This window comes from Acomys minous (assembly GCF_964271855.1).
Source record: "Acomys minous genome assembly, chromosome: 2".
NCBI classification, from domain to species: domain Eukaryota; kingdom Metazoa; phylum Chordata; class Mammalia; order Rodentia; family Muridae; genus Acomys; species Acomys minous.
The window spans coordinates 100883124-100902759 of NC_140484.1; the positions used below are offsets into that span (position 1 = coordinate 100883124).

General features: G+C 43.8%; 1 protein-coding gene across 3 annotated transcripts in view; it reads right to left on the reverse strand.

The window, feature by feature from the left end:
- The window catches only part of ENTREP2 (endosomal transmembrane epsin interactor 2), a 423337-nt gene that overhangs the window by 68050 nt on the left and 335651 nt on the right, over window positions 1-19636 (reverse strand). For all 3 annotated transcript variants that reach the window (XM_084765592.1, XM_084765593.1, XM_084765594.1), the window contains one exon: window positions 4222-4356. In XM_084765592.1, coding sequence (XP_084621718.1) covers window positions 4222-4356 — 135 coding nt within the window. The remainder of the gene's footprint in view (window positions 1-4221; window positions 4357-19636) is intronic.

The window sequence follows — 19636 nt, forward strand, 5'->3', positions numbered from 1 at the left end:
ACCTACATAGATGCTGTAAGTGACCGGCAAAATACAACATCTTCTCATGGACAGAATGGACTTCACTATCCAATGATGGGAATCGCTGAGCAGTTTGGAGCAAACAGTATGCTTAAGCTGTACAACCACAGGGAAAGAAGGTGAGGCCTTGACACCTCCATTCAGCCGTGTCCTGGAGTTTCCAGTTACGGTAAAAAAAAAGGGGGGAGGGGGAGGAAAGAGAATGAGCCATCCTGGAGTGTGTGATAGATCATTTTAGGAGTTGACTAGACTGGATGAAGGGTACCAAGAGAACCAGGCGGGTCTGTGAAGGGGACCTGCACACAAAGCAGTGGCCCAATGGGAAGGGTTACTCTCACTGTGGCTGGACATCCTCTAATCAGCCAGAGTCTCAGACACAACAGAACTTGAAGGTGGCGAAGTCGCCTTTTCTCAGTCCTCTTTTGCCCGGGACATCAAAGGACTCCAAGCACCTTTAACTCTGAGACCTTAACTACTGGCTTCCCACATCCTCTGGCCTCTGAGAGTTATAATCTCCGTTTCCTTGATTCGGAAGCTTTTGGTATTGGACAGAGCTTCCCTGTCAGAATCTTGGGAGTCTCCAACTTGGGCACGGCCTATTATGAGATTTCTCAACGCTCATAGTCAAGTGAGACAGTTAAATGCCCTGTCCTGGGTCTGTGTCTACAAGGGCCCTGCTGGGTCTGGGGAGCCGTGGCTAAGACAGAATAGGAGAGGTAAAATGGCCTCTGCGTTGCCACAGGACCAGCTACCAAAGAGACCCTGCTCCTACTAACTGAGTTTAGCAAGATCACAGGATACAAGGTCAGTAACAAGCACCAAATTCGTACATAACAATAAGAGATGATTCTAAAGCATTGTGAAAATAGTACCAATAATAGAAAAAAAGGACAAGTAACTCCAAACAGGTGAAGATCTATAAACTGAAAATCACATGCTGATGAAGATGATAAACACTGTTGAAATAAAAGAAAACCTAAATAGACATTTTCAAAGCTACGTCTGGGTTCCTCATGATCTCAATCAAAATCCCAGCAGGACCACCTGAAAAACTGACAAGCATATTCTAAAATGTATATGGAAATGCTAAAGACCTAGGGAACGAGTTCAGCAATGAGCCACAGACAGACACTCACTTCCCGTGGTCTCCATATTGCTGATCTCAGGCAAAAGCGTGGTCTCATCCCAGCGCTACTACTCCCTATAGCGGCCTTCACTGGGGGGGGGAGGGGGGAAGGGCCAGGGGGGCGGGGCAGGCAGGGGCAAGGTTCCTTTTCTAATCCCAAGTCCCTCCCACCTCGATCATCAACCCTGGCTCCTTTGAGCCTCCTGCCATCCATCAACTCTGATAGCCTCTACCTTGAGAGATTTTTGTTTTTGTTTTTTGTTTTAAGATCAATAAGAAGTTTGGGAGAACTTTGCGTTTGCCTTCAACTCTTTTTTTTGTTGTTGTTGTTTTTTGTTTTGTTCGTTCGTTTTGTTTTTTGAGACAGGGTCTCTCTGTGTAGCCTTGGCTGTCCTGGACTTCCTTTGTAGACCAGGCTGGCCTTGAACTCACAGCAATCCTTCTGCCTCTGCCTCCCTGAGTACTGGGATTAAAGGTGTGCACTGCCCTGCCTGGATCTTGCCTTCAACTCTTACCAGTGTCCTGGGTATCTGTACCTACATGAGGAGGAGCCATTAGCAAGGTTCAAACAATCAGCTAGGCTAGCCAGCTTTGACCTGAATCGCTTGACCTCACTTGGCTAATCCATAAAAACATTTCCCATTACCTTTGTTCATCAAAGCATAGAACAGCACACGGCAATAAGACTGCACAGTCCAGGCCACCCTGGGATTGAGCGTGCACCTTAAAGAAGGCATCATTTCCCCAAACTATCTTTTCCTTTCAACTCACATCTCCTCAGAGCATTCACAAAAGTGGGTCCTGGGTCTCACTGAATAAAGATTCCAAGAAGTCCAGGAATTTGGGGCAACAGACCAAATGCTCTACATAACCCATTTGCTAAAAATAAAATAAAATATAATAATAAAATCAGCAGAATGGTTTGGCTAACTATTTGCCAAAGGTCCACTGTTAAAAGATGGGTCTTTGGGACTGTAGAGGTGGCTTAGCAGTTAAGAGCAATTGTTGCTCTTATAGAGGACCAGAGTTCAATTCTCAGCACTTACACAACAGCATAACTATCTATGATTACCACCCCACCCTGTTCTGGCCTCTGTGGTCAGCAGGCAAACAGAGGCAAACATTTGTACATACAATAAATATTAAGACCTTAGGAGTTTAAGGAGGCAAGACTTTAGAAGTCCTTAGTCACTGGAAGATGGCCTCCATGGGATTATGGGAGCCTGGCCCTTTCCTCTTTTGCTTCCACTCCCTTGCTGTGGTGAGATGAATGTTTTTGTCCCACTACATGGTCTTCTCATGCCCACCTGTCGTGCAGGCTCACCACAGCCCAGAGAAGAAGGCATCATTTGATTGCACACTTGAAATTCCAAAACTATGTAATACATTAAACCTTTTCTTTTCCAAGTGGATTACTTGGACATTTTTTTTTCCAGAAAGTTGATTGATACATGCAAGTGGTCCTCAGAGCCTTAGATTCCCTGGGAGCTTGCCGCTCTCCCAGGAAGTGTCACTATAGTCAGAGCTACACAGTTCTTTATATGATTATGATTCTTGTTCTTTATGATTATGTTCCTTTAAATGTGGGAAGAGAGCACAACTGAGCTTGAGCAGTCACTTAGAGGGCATCAGAATGAGATCTTCCAGTTAGCAATGCCTGCCCATCCATGTTGCAGTGGGTTGTCAACAGCCATGCAGGCATTGGGCACTGTTCCTGAGCAGTCCCCAGCATGTAGGGTGCTACGATGGCATGTAATGTAGGACCACAAGAGACAGTTAGTCCCAGAAAAAGCATCCCTGCCTACACACACACCTGCAATTCTGGCTTCCTCCAGTCTCACTGAGGCTGTCACTTTGGTGGGTACCAGGACACTGAGCTTGGCCCATTTCTCTATGTGGACAAGACAGGTAGGCAAAATGCCTACAGACTAAACACAGATACGTCCCACCTTCCTTCCTTTTCCCCAGGCTGGAGGCGCTTGTCTTTGGAGCCTGTGGTCCTTGGAAACCCTGTTTTCTGCCATACACCAGCACTCCCCACATACTGTAAGCATAGTCTCACCACCAACCAAGAGGTCCTGTGATTGTAACACAGCTTTTCAAACATTTCAGCCACTTACTGAGGGACAGGAAAAGACGGGGGTGGGGGTGGGGATGGGGGGTGGGGGTTGACTGTCCATGATTATTTTTAGGCAAACAGCTTGGGTTTCAGTAAAACAACCCCTGTAAGAAGACAGACGGGGGGGGGGGGGGAGGGGAGAATAACACAGATAGCATCTCCATGTGCCCTCCCCATTTGCTTTGAAACAGGGTCTCACTGTGTAGCTCTGGCTGGCCTGTTATTCTCTATGAAGAACAGACTGGCCTTGAACTCACAGAGATCCACCTGCCTCTGCTTCCTGAGTGCTGGGATTAAAAGTGCACCATCATGCCTGGGTTCTCTGCCTCCTTTATAAAAGATCAGATGCTTCGTGTGAGCATAGATTATCATGGGAGATTATAAGACTTCTTTCTTTTAATTACATTTATTCATTTATTTACTATTCGTAGGTGGCTGCACATGAGCGTGCCACTGTGTACGGGGAGGAGAGAAGACAATTTTCAGGAGTTAGTTCTCTCCTTCCTCTACATGGGCCCTGGGAGGGGGAGTCTAACTCAGGTCATTATCTTGGTGACAAGGGCCTTTACCCACTGAGCCATCTCACCTGCCCTAAATGTCTTTTTAAAAGTAAAATGAATAACCCTTGATGGAGTTACAGCGGAGACTGTGAGGAAAACAGAAGACGCCATGGCAACCTTATCTGTGATTCATTCCTTCAGCCATTCTTATCCAACTCCGCGTCTGTCCAGGGGTGGGAAAATGACACAGCGAAGATGGAAACAAGGACCAGGAAGCAGAGCTTCCAAATGACAATCTACAGCCCTTTACAGTCCTCTTTCCTGAAGGATGGTCCCTGAGCATCCAACCAACCTAAATCAATCACGAACTGAAGGGAATCTATATGCTAATGAATCTTCCCCCACTGGCTTCAGAAGAGAGAAGAGATGCAGGCACAGGCAGCGCCCAGCCTCACCTTCAAGGTCAGCCTCACAGCATTACAGTTTTCCTGCAGTGGGTTCAGCTTCAGTGTCTCCCCGAGGTTGCTGCATCCGGATGAGTGGTGCTGCAGCTCACAGCATACACACACCTCCACGCTGTCGAACTTGATCTAAACGGGAACACAGACAAAGCCTCACCATTAGCACGCGCCATTTGGCCTCCGAGGTAAGATATAGTAAGGACGTTTGAAGTAGCTTCACTGAAAACTTACCATTAGAGCTAAAACCATTTCATTGACCAAGGCCACGAATGACACCATGGATTACCTCAAATTTTTTAAAGTAATGATTAAAAAGGAAAAAAGAAAAAGAAAAAGAGCACTAGAGAGATGGCTCAGTGGGTAGAGGGTTTGCCTCGTACACACTAGCATATGAGTTTGACTTGCCAGAGTATGTGAGAAGCTAGGCAAGGTAGTATGTGTCTGGAATCCTAGTGCTGATGGGAGGCAGAGGCAGAAGAATGCCTAGCTGCTCACAGGATGCCAGCCTGGTGTATACAGCAACAAACAAACAAACAAACAAGAGACACTGTCATTCATTCCTATATACATATTTACGTGTGTATGTTTGTATGTGTATGCATACGATGTATATGTATCATGTTTATTAAAAAGAGTCTTCTCTCAACAATACATCCCAAGCACAATTTCCCTCCCTCCACTAGAGACACTGTTTTAAGCAACTTGGAAAGTAGGAACAGATACCCAAGGTTGTCCTCGGATGGTACATGTGTCTCACACACACACACACATACACACACGCACACACGCACGCACGCACACCTGCACACCCACACATCCACACAAAGGAAATGTTTTTGAAGGACTCTTTAATTTCCACGAAACTGCAGGTGAATTACAGCAATACATATAATCTGAAAATCACACATGGTTATCAGTTATCAGTCTGTGGCAATGTGCTTTGCCACCTTCCCTTATAGGGCAAATTTTCTCTTGGAAAGTCCCTGTGTCACTCCAAGACCCTGGAAATTCCTTCCCATCCATCAGTACTCAAGCTGCCTTAATCTTCAAGGCTTGGTCACAATTTCCATCCCCACCTCTACTCACTTGTTATGTTTCGCTGGGGGTTACAGCTTATTGTCATACTACGTGCAGTTCAGAATAACGGTCACTGTCAGGAAATTCTGAATATGTTAAAAAAAATAGCTTGGAAAATTAAGGGTCATGGAAGGAAACAAATGTATTCGGAGAACTTGGAAAAACAATGGTAAAGCAGGAAAAAATATGAGATTCTCAACTACACAGAAAAAAAAAAAAGAACAGATTTGCCAGTGCCTGAGAAGAAAGGAGATAAAAAAAACAATTGAAAACCTGGATATAAAATATCTAAAGAGAAAAACATTCACTTAAATCTATAGGATTTTATTCAAAGCTGCTGCAACATAAAACGAATTCTTTTCTTTAGACTAGCAGATACCACACTTCCAATAAATCCTGATAAATGTTCCACACCAGGTAACTCATTGCCCACATTCTCTTTTTCCCAGACAAATATTGGCCCAGTGTAACGATAACAAATGATTTTTCATTGTATGATGTACCGCAAAGCATGGGGCCAAAGACATCCATGTATCACGCCTGTCATTCCTTATCACTGGGTATGGTGCCAGGCCACGTCCACGGAGCTAAGGAATATGCATGGATTCATCAGAGGTCCCTACCAGACATGTCCCCTGCAGGTACAGGGCTCACCTCCCAGATGCCATGTTGCCTTTCTATTTGCACCCACTTGAGCCGTGTCCCAGGACAGTGTCTACACCACGCCTTTTCTCTGATGGGCTCCTATGGCCTGCCCATCATACTGTTTACCTGCGTGTCTAGCTTTATCAGATGGGCTTTTTTTCCTTTTAGCTTTCCTTTCCCAGTGCTATCTTGTATTCCCAGCTTCTCCGTACCAACCCACAGGAGAACCGCTTCAGATTCACCCTGGTGCACCCCAGGACAGGAGATGGGGGCTCTGTGACTGGGTCTCACCAGCCAATGTGGGCAGCAGGGGTAGGATAAGACTTCTCAGTCCCAGTCTTCCTAGGCTTTGTGATTCTTTACCCTCCTTCCAGAATTAACGACCTTCACAAAGAGACAAGGCTGAGCCCTGGGGAAATGGAGGGGGTCCCAGGCCGGGCCCCCTAAGCACAATTCATGGAGTATATAGCCGGTTTGCCCATTGGTACATGCGTGCATGACATTATTATGAAAAGCCTAATAGTTTTCAAATTACCCGAAGGAAACATCCAACAATAAGGTTATAAGCATCCAAGCTCACCTGCATCTTCACCTGCTCCCTAGGTGACACTGGAGTCACACTGCTGTCTGCGGGGTGTATCATGAAACAGCACCACATTCTAGGAGATGAGGCTGTTTGCAAAGTAAACACACAGTGCCCAGGAAGCTCATCCTCTCCCTCCATGTTTTGGTGGTTTTCCCCATGCTTCCATCTGTATATTTTTACCGTTGATACATTGATTAATTTCACGTGTTTCCCTAGCTTTGCACATTCTGAGAGTGTTACTATATTTAGATGTGGGTGAGTGGTGCTTGGCATCATGTTATTTAGCATGAATACACTCTGCTTTTTTATGCCTAGTCTAGTGATGGGCATCTCAGCTGTCGCCAGTGCATGACAGTTAAGAGTAAGCTGCTATGACACTCAGTGTTTGTGTCCCAGGTCCCACGTGTGGCATTTCATTTGAATGTAATCCGCAACTTTCACGTCTGTCCTGGCTTTTTAATTTTGGCAAGAAAAGTAATGAAGGGAGAAGTTTGCCAAAATGAGAGACTAAGCCAAGAAGAAGAAAGTAGTAGTAGTAGTAGTAGTAGTAGTAGTAGTAGTAGTAGTAGTAGTAGAAGAAGAAGAAGAAGAAGAAGAAGAAGAAGAAGAAGAAGAAGAAGAAGAAGAAGAAGAAGAAGATGTGACGTGATGTACGCAGACAAGAGATAAAGAAACAAACAGACCATCCCCGTGACCAAGCAAGTCACAGTGAAGCAGGAGACAGGGGCTCTTGGAACTATTCTGAAAGTGGAAGGCACAGTTTGCCAAAGCCCCGGGGGCAGGATGACATTGGCAGATCTTCAGTACTTTCCGAGCGACTGAGCAGAATTGGCACTAGGAACAATTAACACAGCAAAATAAAACAATTATAACTTCAGAATCCAAACCCAGTACACACAGTGCATGGTTCTGTTAACTATGCCGCCTGGAAATTCTACGGCTTCCCATATTACACAGTTTCTCTTTTCATCATCTTAAGACAATTACTGGTAAAGCAAAAGTTTTCAGTTTTGGTGATATCCAGGTTTTCGCTCTTGCATTCCCATCGTTAATGTATAAACTTGTGGTTGAGCCCTAGAGCCTACTGGTTTTCTCTAAAGGCCTTATATCTTTATTATTGCTTTTTGATTCACAAGACATTTTAAGTTAATTTTTGTGTAAGATGCAAGACTCTGGTGGAGGCTGATTTTGCCTAGAGATGTCTAATTCTTGTCTGTGGCAAGGCCTTCTCGTCTACATTTCTTTGTCAAAACTCACTGTGTTCTATCAGTGTGAAGCCATTTCTGGCTTCTCTGTTCTGTCCCACTGGTCTGTCTGTCTGTCTCCATCACACATAGTCTTGATTGCTGTAGCTATACTCCAGAAGTAGAATAGATGTATTTTTTCCCATTTTATTCTTCTCTTCTTCTTTCTGTATGTACTTTAGAATATGATTGTCAATGTCTATAAAAAATCTTGCTGGGATTTTGATAAGAGTCAATAACCCTGCACATCAATTTGGGAAGAACGGACACTGTTCTTATGTTCAAATTCAAGAATAGAGCACGTCTCTCCACTTACCTTGATTTATTTCATCACTGTTATAGAGTTTTCAGCGAATGAGTCTGATATATGCTTTTGTAGATTTATATTTATTTTGAGTGGCTATAAGTGATACTTCATTTTAAATTTCAGTGTCTCCTTTCTCGTTTCCAAGATAGAGCAATACAACAAATGGTGTGTTTCTATGTGTCCTGTAACAGCTCCAAAGCCATCAATCATTTTTTGTTGGTGCTAAATATTTGTATTGTTTGTTGTAATCTTGTAAAAATTTTCATTGTGATTTTATACATTGATAGCAATGCCTCATAAACTGAGTTGGTTTTATTTTTCCTTTCACTTTGTATGTCTCTTATTTTCTTGTCTGGCTACACTGGCTTTCACTTCCACACCATGTCCATGTTGGGTGACCCCTGTGAGAATAAACATGCTTTTTTCTTGATTTTAGGAGAAAAGTATTCAATCTTTCACCATCAATTGTGTTAATTATAGGACTTTGTGGTCACTTTTCTAGCTTGAGGGTGTTACCTATGCCTATTTTTCTAACTTATTTTTACTATATTTTCCTTTAAAATGAGCTTATTTTCTTTAATTATTTTACACATTACTCAATGAGAAAAATGTTAATACAGTTGGAACATAGTACCCCAAACCACAGTCAGATTAGACACAATTGTCATTTCACAAAATAAAATTATTCAAAATAGCCATGACTGTTTTCTAATTCTAAAGATTAGATCAGGGAGTTCTGACTCCCCCTTTTTATGGGAAATAAATTTTTTATACAATATTTTCTGATAACTTATTTTTGAATCACAAGAGGATGTTCAATTTTACCAAATGTCCTTTGTACATCAGCTAACATAACCATGTGGTGCTTCCTCTTTGTCCTGTTAAAAGAGTGGATTAAATTGGTTGGCTTTGTAATGATGTGTATAATTTATAAACATGATTATGTATGTATTTCCTTTTGCTGTTCTCAAGTACTCTTGCACACTTATTACTGAGTGCTCTCTGGAGCTCCTTTTTGCACTGTCTGCGTCTGCTTTTTGATAGAGTGATAGTAGTTTCATTAACTCAATTAAGAAGTGTAATTTGCTCTTCTACTTCCCCAAATAGCATCTAGAAATTATATTGATTTTTAAAATATTTTGTGTGTTCTTCAGTGAAACCTCTGGCTTTGGGTGTTTTGCTCTGGGGAGCTGTGAAATTATGAATTTCATTCCCTCACTAGCTCAGATGCATTTCCTATCCCATCAGTTATGGTACCCATCATTTTAAGAGGCTGGTGACTTGAACATAGCTGGAAGACTTGTGCCCGTTTCTCACATCACTACCTTATTATCCTTTTGATGTCTGCAGGGTCTGAAGACACTCTTCTTTGCACTCTAGATCTTGGCCATCAGTGTCTTCCATCTCTCTTTTTGCTAGATGTTTGTCAATTGCTTTGGATTGATTTTGCTATTCCTCAGTGTCTCTATATTTTTAATTAAAATTAGTTGTATATATTGTAAGTCTACGGGGATCCAATGTGGTGTTGATTTTATATTGTGAATGATTATATTACACTAATTAACAAATTTATCGTCCTGCAAACCAACTCTTCTGTGGTAAGACATTTAAAATCGGCTTTTAATAAATTTGAAATATGCACAATACTGTCAGTTATTATATACACCACTGCACAATAGCTCGCTAAGGCTTATTCCTTCTATCTAACTCAGTGGGTCTCAACCTTCCTAATGCTGTGACCCTTTAATACAGCTCCTTATGAAATTACTTTTGTTGCCACTTCATATCTGTAATTTTGCTACTGATACAAACTGTAATGTAAATATATAATTTTTCTAATGGTCTTAGGCAACCCCTGTGAAGGAGTTGACCAACCCCCAAAGGGGCCACCAACCCACAGGTTGAGAACCACTGCTCTAACTAAAACTGTGTACCCTCTGATCATTACACCCCCTCTTTTTTTGTCCATGCTCCAGTAATTATCCTTCTGTTCTGCTTCTATGAATTCATTATTTGGATTCCAATGTAAGTGGCTCAGGTGGCGCTTTTCTTTCTGGGCCTGACTTATTTCACTTAGCACAGTATTCATCTTTGTTACAAACGATAAAATCTTCATCTTTTAAGGGCTTATTAATCATCAACAGATAAAACCATCTATCTAATGATAAACCTTCATGTTGTTCACCTATTTTCGCTATGGTGAGAAGCAATGAACCTAAGTGTGTTGCCATCTTTCTAGGATCATCTAGGCTCCTTCTAGGGTCATATCCTTTCGGCACAGACCAAGAACTGGGGTAGCTAGATCACATGGCAGTTCTGTTTCATTTTCTAAGCAACTTCTACACTCTCTTACATGGTAGCTGCATTAATTTGTATTCTCACCTGCAGTAAATATTGCCAGTCAGACGGTGCACAACTTCAATAAACTGAAGAAGCAGGCATCACTCTAAGCCAATTAAGAACAGGAGAAAAAAAAACTATGTTTCTTAAAAGTTCTCACAGACAAACAACAAGCGCTGTTAGACTGAGAAGCAGGGCAGGTGTACAAGTGGCTCCTGGATGGAGCAAGTGGCAAATCCTACGGATGTGATTTTTTCTGAGGAAGGCACGCCTGTGTGCTGGCGTTCTAGTCAGAGTCTTGGTGCCACAGATGGAACGGGAAGATGTTAGTTTAGAGATTTTATAGAAAAGTAATGTGTGCAAGAATTACCTAGAACGTCATTTACAAAGGCTAACCACGGGAGGGGGTGGATATTAATCTATATTTGAGGGGCTACAATCGAAACAGGAAGGTTATGGCTTTAAATAGAGACCAGCAAGAGAGTGTCAGAAGGAGCAACAATGACCAATGACCTAACAATACAGGAAATATGACATTTCAATCCGGTGGAGAAAGAGTACCCTTTACTACAAGGGGCGAGCTTGATGATGGTGGTGGTGGTGGTGTAACCTAGTCCAGCCACTATGGAAGTCACTATGGGAAGCCTTCAAAAATGCTAAAAATAGACCCAGCCCGTGACCCAGCTATTCCACCTGTCTGTCTACTTGAAAGTCAACACATCACACACACATGCTTGAGCTTCAGTGGTTGTATAGGCTCTACTCTCTGTAGCTACGTTACGGAACCAACGTAGGTGTCCAACAACAGAGGCGTGGATAAAGGTAAGGCAGTACAGGCAGTAAGCTTTCACTCATAGGTAAGGAAGAAGGGAACTGTGTGATTTTCAGGAAATTAGATGCAACCGGAGATGAACACATTAAATGAAGGAAACCAATCACACACCACAACATGTTCTCTTTCATATGGGGCTCCTAGGTCTTACACAGATACATATAGGTGACATGAGAGTAGAAATAAAGCCATAGGGGTAAACAGAGGAGCTAACAGGAAGGGAGAGAGGATCAGCTGCAGGGACACAGACATTGCTTAATGTTTAACACACAGTTGGACATAAACACACAATTGGTATCGACAATAAAAAGATGCTTAAAGTTTTGGCAAGAGTGTATAGAAACTGGAATTTTCTTGTGTATTGCTGGCAAAGGTGCAAAACGGTATGGCCTCTGTGGAAAGCAATACAGCTTTTCTTCTTAAATTAGAATTACCACTGTGCCCCACAAGTCCACATGGGTGTTTAAAGGAGCCACAGTCACAGAAGGGTAACTACGGTGGCTTCCCATTCCGATGGGGCACCTGGAGCACCGCACTCACAGGACAGGAAGGATGAGGGAGTCACCTTCGTTTTTTAAGATGGGAAACGTATAGAGCGATGGAAGTGATGGGGGCAATTGTACACAAGGCTGAGGCAGGAAATGTTATGTTCTGTGTATTCTCTCACAATTGAAAATCAATTTCTAGTTTTCACAGGACTGTTCAAATGATGAAGATAGCACTAGTAAATGATACTGGCTCTTTCCGGTCTTTAACAGGGTCCCAGGAATTTGAGGCTCAGAAGTTAAGTGGCAAGTGATACTCTGGACATTCTGGGGCCGTCCACATGTGGCAGCTACATTCTAATAAACAATGTGGTTAGGAACACAGTTCAACCACAGATGGCTTTCTGCTGAGCCTACAGGCTAGCACCAGGTCAGCCTCACCTATACAGCACGTGTGCTCAGAACGCTCACACTAGCCTACGATTGAGAGTAGTTGAAAACAGAGTCACCGCCTCACTGCTTTATATAATCTATTGAACAATGAAAGGAAAACACAATGTGCTTTCAACTGACAACGTTGAAAACTTTGAAGTTGCGACTTTGGCATGCCCTCTGTGAATCACCGGTTCACTCACTGGCCCCTGGCCCCCTGTCCTGCCTTGCCTCCCCTGGGCGAGGAGCCTTCCCCCAACGCTGTCCTTTTGGCAGCATCCAAAGGTCACATCGAGCTCATTTGTGCTTCCATCAGAGAATGGCAGGGGTGTAGCAACCCTCTTTTTGTTGTGTAAGCCCTTTCTGCTCCCAGACAGGCTGATGGACCATAAATAAGGGGGCAGGTTAGCTTTTAAATGCTCCAAAGAGAGTCACAGAGAATTACTGTGGTTTCATTTGCAAAGCTCTGCTGTGTCTTTCCCAGTGACCCCTACGCCAAGGGGCACTCTTGAAATAAATCTGTCAGCTGCTTGCACATCCAGATGTCAAGGTCAGGGAACTAATCACGAGGGTTCCCGAATTCTTCTCAGAATTAATCACAAACTCGGCAAAATAACTGATGGAAAAGATTTATTTGGATGTCTCTTCCCTGGGGCCACTGGAAAGTTCTTTGGAGGAACAAAACAAGCTTTTCAGCTAAGCCCGCCTGCCTTCCTTGCCCTGGGACCATCCTGCACTGCAGACAAAATCTTGCCTTTTGCATGAGCTCCTTCGGTGTCAATGCCAAGCCCAGATATGGAGATGAGATTATATAATCATTTCTTACTCATTCATAAGACGGTTGAGAATAAACTACAGTTGCTCATTACTATCCACTGGACATTGGTTTCAGAACGCGCATACCCGTGAGGCTCCCCTGTACAACCTATGCAGCTCCTCCTGCATGTGTTGGTCATCTCTACGTGACTTATAAATGCCCACTGCAATGTAAATGCAGTGTTGATTGAGTCAGCTTGATAGAGCCCACAGATAAGAGGGATTGTTCTGTTCTGTTTTAAAGATGGACTTTGGGGGCTGGAGAGATGGATCAGAGGTTCTGCTACTGGCTGTTCTTCTAGAGGACAGGGATTTGATTTCCAACACCCGCCCATACTGTAGCTAACAGCAGCCTGTAACTTCAGTTCCAAGAAGCCCCTCTTCTGGCTTCTGTGGGCACCAGGCAGACATACGGTACACACATATGCATGGAGGCCAAAACACACATACACATAAACTAATCACTTTTTTGAAAATTAAAAGATGAACTTTGAGCCACGTGTGGTGGTGTGCACTTGCAATTCCAGAATTGGGTAAGCAGAGGTAGGAGACAGAAGGGTTGTGAGTTCGAAGAGAGCCTGCCCTATGTAGTTGAACTCATTCTGCAAACTAAATAAAACAAAAGGACAGCAAAGGAGCTGCAGACAATTACAGGCAGGCTCACAAGTGCCACTGCAGTGGTCCCAAGCCAACCACACCCACCTCCTTGCCCACAGTTATTGTAAAATACAAACTGGACAGTGGGTCTTGACTGGTACTGATATAGTCACAAGGAAAGGGAGAAGAGAAAAATCAACAACACAGAATATTTCTTGGAATTTCTTAGCGTGGGTTGACTAGTGCTAAACCAGAGGAGACTTTGGAGGGCATGTGGTCACCCATGGCATGCACGCCTGGTGCACGGTGCTTGCTCAGTCAACAGAAATCCTATGAGCAACGCTGTGCTGTTTGGACTTTTCCAGGACTTGACACCTTGACGAGATGAGAGGGGACTCAAGGTGTACACCACATGGACTCGGGGTAGGTACCACAGGGATCCCAACTATGCATCTAAAGGAGAGGACAAGTTTGTCAGGCACACACATGTTCTCAGTTAGTCTTCCAAGACCCACTATTACTATGGTGTCATTAATACAACTTTACCATTAGTACCATCTCCTCTGTAAAACTGGGTGTGCTCATGTCTGCTGTGTACATAATTTAAAGTTGTACTGTGTTCTTGATGGTTTGTTCTGATTAACATAATGTGACCTTTCTCTCCTCTGACTAGTTTTGGTTTGGAATGCATTTTGTCAGATATTGGAATAGTGTCATGCTTCCCAGAAATGCTTGCTTGCAATCCCTTTTTCATCCCTTTAACATAGGGTTGCATGTGTATTGGGCACCAAGACATGTCTGTTATATGCAACAATAAATGGATCCCATTTTATAACTGAATTTGATAGTTGTTGTCTTTTGAATGGAAAATTGTGACCATTAATAATTAGAGTTAATACTGAAAGACATGTATCCATTATGGTCATTTTGTTGACTCTGTTGTGTTGGGTGTTTTCTGACTCATCCTCTGTTGCGCTACTTTACTAGCATGGCTAACTCATATTCCACTACCTTGGATAATCTAAAAACAAAAACAAAAACAAAAAACCGAATGAATATCTAGATGCATAGAACTTGCCAAAACTAAACCAACACAAAAGAAATTACTTAAACAGACCTAGAACAAACTATCACACGAAAGCTGCAATTAAAACAACAATCTTCCAACTACAAACAAAATCCAGGCCCAGACAGAGTCACTGCTGGGTCCATCAGACATTTGAAGCAAAACTAATATCAATAGTTCTCAAGCTAGTCCATAAAACAGACAAGGAAAAAACACAACCTGCCTCTTTATAAAGCTAGAATTATCCAGATACCAAAATCACATTTAGAAAGTAACAAGAAGACAATTACAGGTCAATCTGTGTGCTGAACACAGATGAAACAATTCTCAATAAAATGCAAGTAAACCTGTTTCAAGAGCGCAGCAGAAAGATCATTTACCATGATCAAATTGGCCTTATCTCAGAGGTTCAGGGAAATATACAAATCTATACACATAACAGATAACACAAATGGACTCAAGCATAGAAATTACATTATAACCTCAATAGACACAGAAGAGGCTCTTGACCCAGTATATATGCATGATGATGCCTCTGAAGATACTGTAGATAGATGGAACACATCTCAGCACAACAAGGGCTATGTGTGGCAAACCTACAGACAACTTACATCACGTGGGGGAAACTTGAAGCATTCCCACCAAAATAAGGATCAAGATAAGGGCTCTGTTGTTTCCACACTTACTCAATATTGTACTTAAAATGTTACCAAGGTCAGTAAGACAACAGAAGAAAATAAAGGAATATAAACAGGAAGGAACAAGTCAGGGTATCTATACACATCTATCTGTATAAAATAAACCTGAAAACTATTTTCTCGCTTTCTCTAGGGAGTCTCCTATGATTTCTAGATCTTACTGTTTTAATATTGCTGCCTTGTTATCATCCCAAGGGCACCGGGTGTCTCTATAACTGTGAGCCAAAATAAACCTTCTCTCCTCACGGACTGATCTTCACAAGCATTTTTTGCCTCAAATGTGTCACGGTAGATGCTAGAGTTCACAAGGGCAGTATGTGCACATCGCGGAGTTCTCTAACGCTCGAGATCAGAAGGCATGCAGGCGAGGATCTTGTGTAAAGCCTGCAGTTACTCAGGATGCAGAGACGGCCTGCTACATAAGCAAGCAGTCCTGAGTTTGCACTCACAGAGCTCATATAACAAGGCAGGAATAGCAGCACTCACTTGTGACCCCAGTGACCCCAGTGCTGGGGCACAGAGACACACAAATCCACACTAACTAGCAGCCAGTTGGTGACTGTTGAGTTTTGTGAGAGACAGCCCAACATCAACCTCTGGCCTACACACACACACACACACACACACACACACACATACACACACATATATACTCACATACATGTGCAGGCATGGACATATATACACACATATGATTGTCTGAGAAAATGGAATAATAGAGTTTTAGTTAAGCTGTATGAGAAAGACAACATAGGAACAGTAGACAGGGCTTCTATACTTGATGCCAATGCATGCCCATCAGCTCTGCGCGCACGCACACACACACACACACACACACACAGAGAGAGAGAGAGAGAGAGAGAGAGAGAGAGAGAGAGAGAGAGAGAGAGAGAGAGAGAGAGAGAGAGACAGAGACAGAGAGACAGAGACAGAGACAGAGACAGAGACAGAGAGACAGAGACAGAGACAGAGACAGAGACCCAGACACAGACACAGACACAGACACAGAGACACAGAGACACAGAGACACAGAGACACAGAGACACAGAGTGATTGGTTATTTGAGGAGACAGGGTCTATGTCGCTCTGGATATCCTGGAATTTACAATTTAGACCAAGCTGACCTCTGCCTCTCTTGTGCTGAGATTAAAGGCATGTGCTGTTCTGCCTGGTATTTATATATTTACACTATATGTCTTTATCCTATCCGACGTGATGTTTTGCAAACACACACAGAGTGGGAAGCTTAAATGCAGCTCGTTAACAACACATGACCTCACATATTCACAGCGTTCTGGGGGAGAGCCCTTAACAGTCATCCCTTCTGCTTTCTTCAGAACACATGTGTGAGTGCGATGGCACAGCACTGACCTCCCGGATGCTGAGGGCAGACTGAGGATCTCTGGTTGGGTGGGGCCCAGGGTGTTGCTGGTCAAAGACTCAGTCACTACAGCCAGGCAGAAGGGACACACCTCAAGCTCCGTCACACAGCAAGATGACGATAGTTAGAGCATGCTGCATTCTCTCAGCACTGTCTTTGCACTGGAGCGGGACCACCACGCCACACCAGCTCAGCCCACGGCTGTGTGTGCTTTGCTTAGCATCCCCCTCCCCTCGGCTCTGGGGGCAGGGCTGCCTCAACACTGGTGTTTGGGTGTTCTCATCCAGCTCATGTGAATTCAGGGGTGCCAGGATAATAAAGGTCGCCGCTGGCCTCGGCCCGGCTCCTTCTAAGCTCACAAGTTGAAATGTATCCCTGTAAAATTGAGTGAGTGTTCGCTGCTGTATTGCTTTCAGGCCACCAGGGAAGCCTGCTGATAACAACCGATTGCTATTTCTGTATTCTGATGTTCACACCGCAGAAGACAGGAAGACAGTCTAGGAAAAGCATTCATTTGTTTTCAAGGGCCGGAAGCTGCTGTGTTCTTTGGTTTCTTAACAGCATGTTAGAGCATACACAAGTCGGGATGGTGGGATAACGCATTGAAAAAAATCGATTCCTTTAAAATGGACAGTCTGAAGGGAATTTAGGTTTGTTAATTTTCCATTGCTAGGATAAAGTACCATAGATAATGAACCAAACGGAGGGAAAATGCATTTTGGCTCCTGGTTGATTGGCCATGTGGTTTTTGAAGTGTGATGAAACAATACCTGGTGAAGCGATGTGGCAAAGGAGCCCTTACTGATTGATCAAAGCCCTGATACAAGAGGAACAAAGGAAGGGGGTGTGGCCTGGGTAGACCACACCCCCAAGGACTTAACTTCCTCCCGCCTGACCCTCTCCCATAGCACCACAGACTGGACACATGAGGCCTTTGAGGGACACTCGTAATCCACACCACAGCACTAGGGTTTCATATTCACTTGCGTGCGCGTTAACTATTGAGAGAAATATTCCAGAAAAATAGGATTTTTTGCTCTTCATGTTGGATAATCAAGCCTGAAGTTTTCCTTAACCTTGTGGTGAGGTGGGAGGAAATGTGCCTACTGCTCTTGTTTACTTCGCCTTCATTTGGGTCTTTGCTAAGCACCCAGATTATCTGTGAAACAATACGTCTATTTCAAGTTAGAGTCTTTAATATTTTAGCACACATGTGCCGTCCTGATAAGAGATGGAGAGAGATGTGAGACTGGGGGATGCCAGCTGGAACTCAAGAGGCCTAGCCAGCCAGCCTCATCAGCTCTCCATGAATCCTGGCTTATCCTCACAGGACGCGGCATCAGTTCTGGGTGCTCTCACAGACCTCTCTGTATGTGATGGCACCATCAAGACCAGCATCCGTCACTAAGCCAGGCATGATCACACACTCCCCAGGCTGCTGTTCTCAAAGCGTCTGTATCGCACGAGAGGAACTGATGAGCACCACATGGAGACCCCTGTCTTTGGAGCTGCAGAGGAGGTTGCAACCTCCATCTCCTCCCGGGACTGCTTTTGTTAATTGTGTGGACCCAGTTGCACTTTCACTCGAAATCTTTACCAATTAACATTGTCATCAGAGAATGGCTGTACTCTGCTGCCACAAATGAAGAGAGGTCTGAAGAGGATCCTGCTACTTAACGGGAAAGCAAGCACTGAATGTCTTTCTTGATGCAGACTGAAGAGAAAAAGAAAGAAAGAAAGAAAGAAAGGGAGAAAGGGAGAAAGAAAAGAAAAGGAGAAAGAAAGGAAGGAAGGAAGGAAGGAAAGAAAAAAAAAGAAAAATAGTGAGATGCATAAAAGAGGAAGGTTTGTGTCCACATTATCTAGAAAAGCAGTGTTTCTCGAAGGTTAACGAACGACTGGGGAGGTAGAGGAGGATCAGAAATTCCATGTCTTCCTCCACTATAGAATACAAGACAGACCTTGCCTCAACAAATAAACCCCAAAGCTTATAAATAAATGGCTTTCCAGCTCAAATTTTCTGACTGGTCACATTCTAGAGCACGTCACCTCCAGAAAAAGAACCAAGCTTATCCTGCCCTCCCCCTCCCCTTCCTCCCTCTCCCCCTCCCCTCCCCTTCCCCCTCCTCTTTCTCTTCTCAATGCCTACTGGCCCACTCCCCCTGCCACTAGCCCAGGAGCTGTGCTGTGGGGAGTGCAGAGTGAGGAGCCAGGGGACGCTTGGCTGGTGCCTCCCACCCTGGTAAGGTGCTTTGTTTGCATGGGGCAATGCAGAACACAGGCTCCCTCATGCCCGGGGCCCTCCCAGCCCTCTATTCACAGACACAAACGCCTGCCAGTACCTCTCTTCCTTCCTGGATTGTAAACCCAGTGCAACAAAACATGCCATTTTTATGAGCTAAATTCTTTCTAGTCTCAAGCTTAATAATGTGGGGGCAGTTTCATAACTTCTGGAATTCTCCATGGGAAAGCATGGTTCACGGAAACGAATGTATTTCTGGGCAAACGGAAAACAATCACACAGCACCTATAGATTATGGTTGTTCCTCCATGCCCATGGAATTCTAGGACTCTGGGACATGCCCAACTCTAATCCCAGAATGCCCAAGTCCCTCCAAGTCCTTCACACACACACAAAAAAAAGTGGCATAGTGTTTGCATAAGAACTATACTTGTCTATTTTAAATAATCTCCAGGGCACTTACAATATGGAGCGAACGCCATGCCTACATACTCCACTTACATGGACTCCACAGAGTACTTGGTCTAAAACAGATCCAAGTTTCATCTCTTGGAGTTTTCTGGAGCTTGGTTTTGCTCTTTGAGGCAGGAGTTGCTCATGCTGGCCTTGACTCGAAATCCTCCCTGTCTCAGCCTCCTAAGTGCTGGGTATTGTTGGGGGC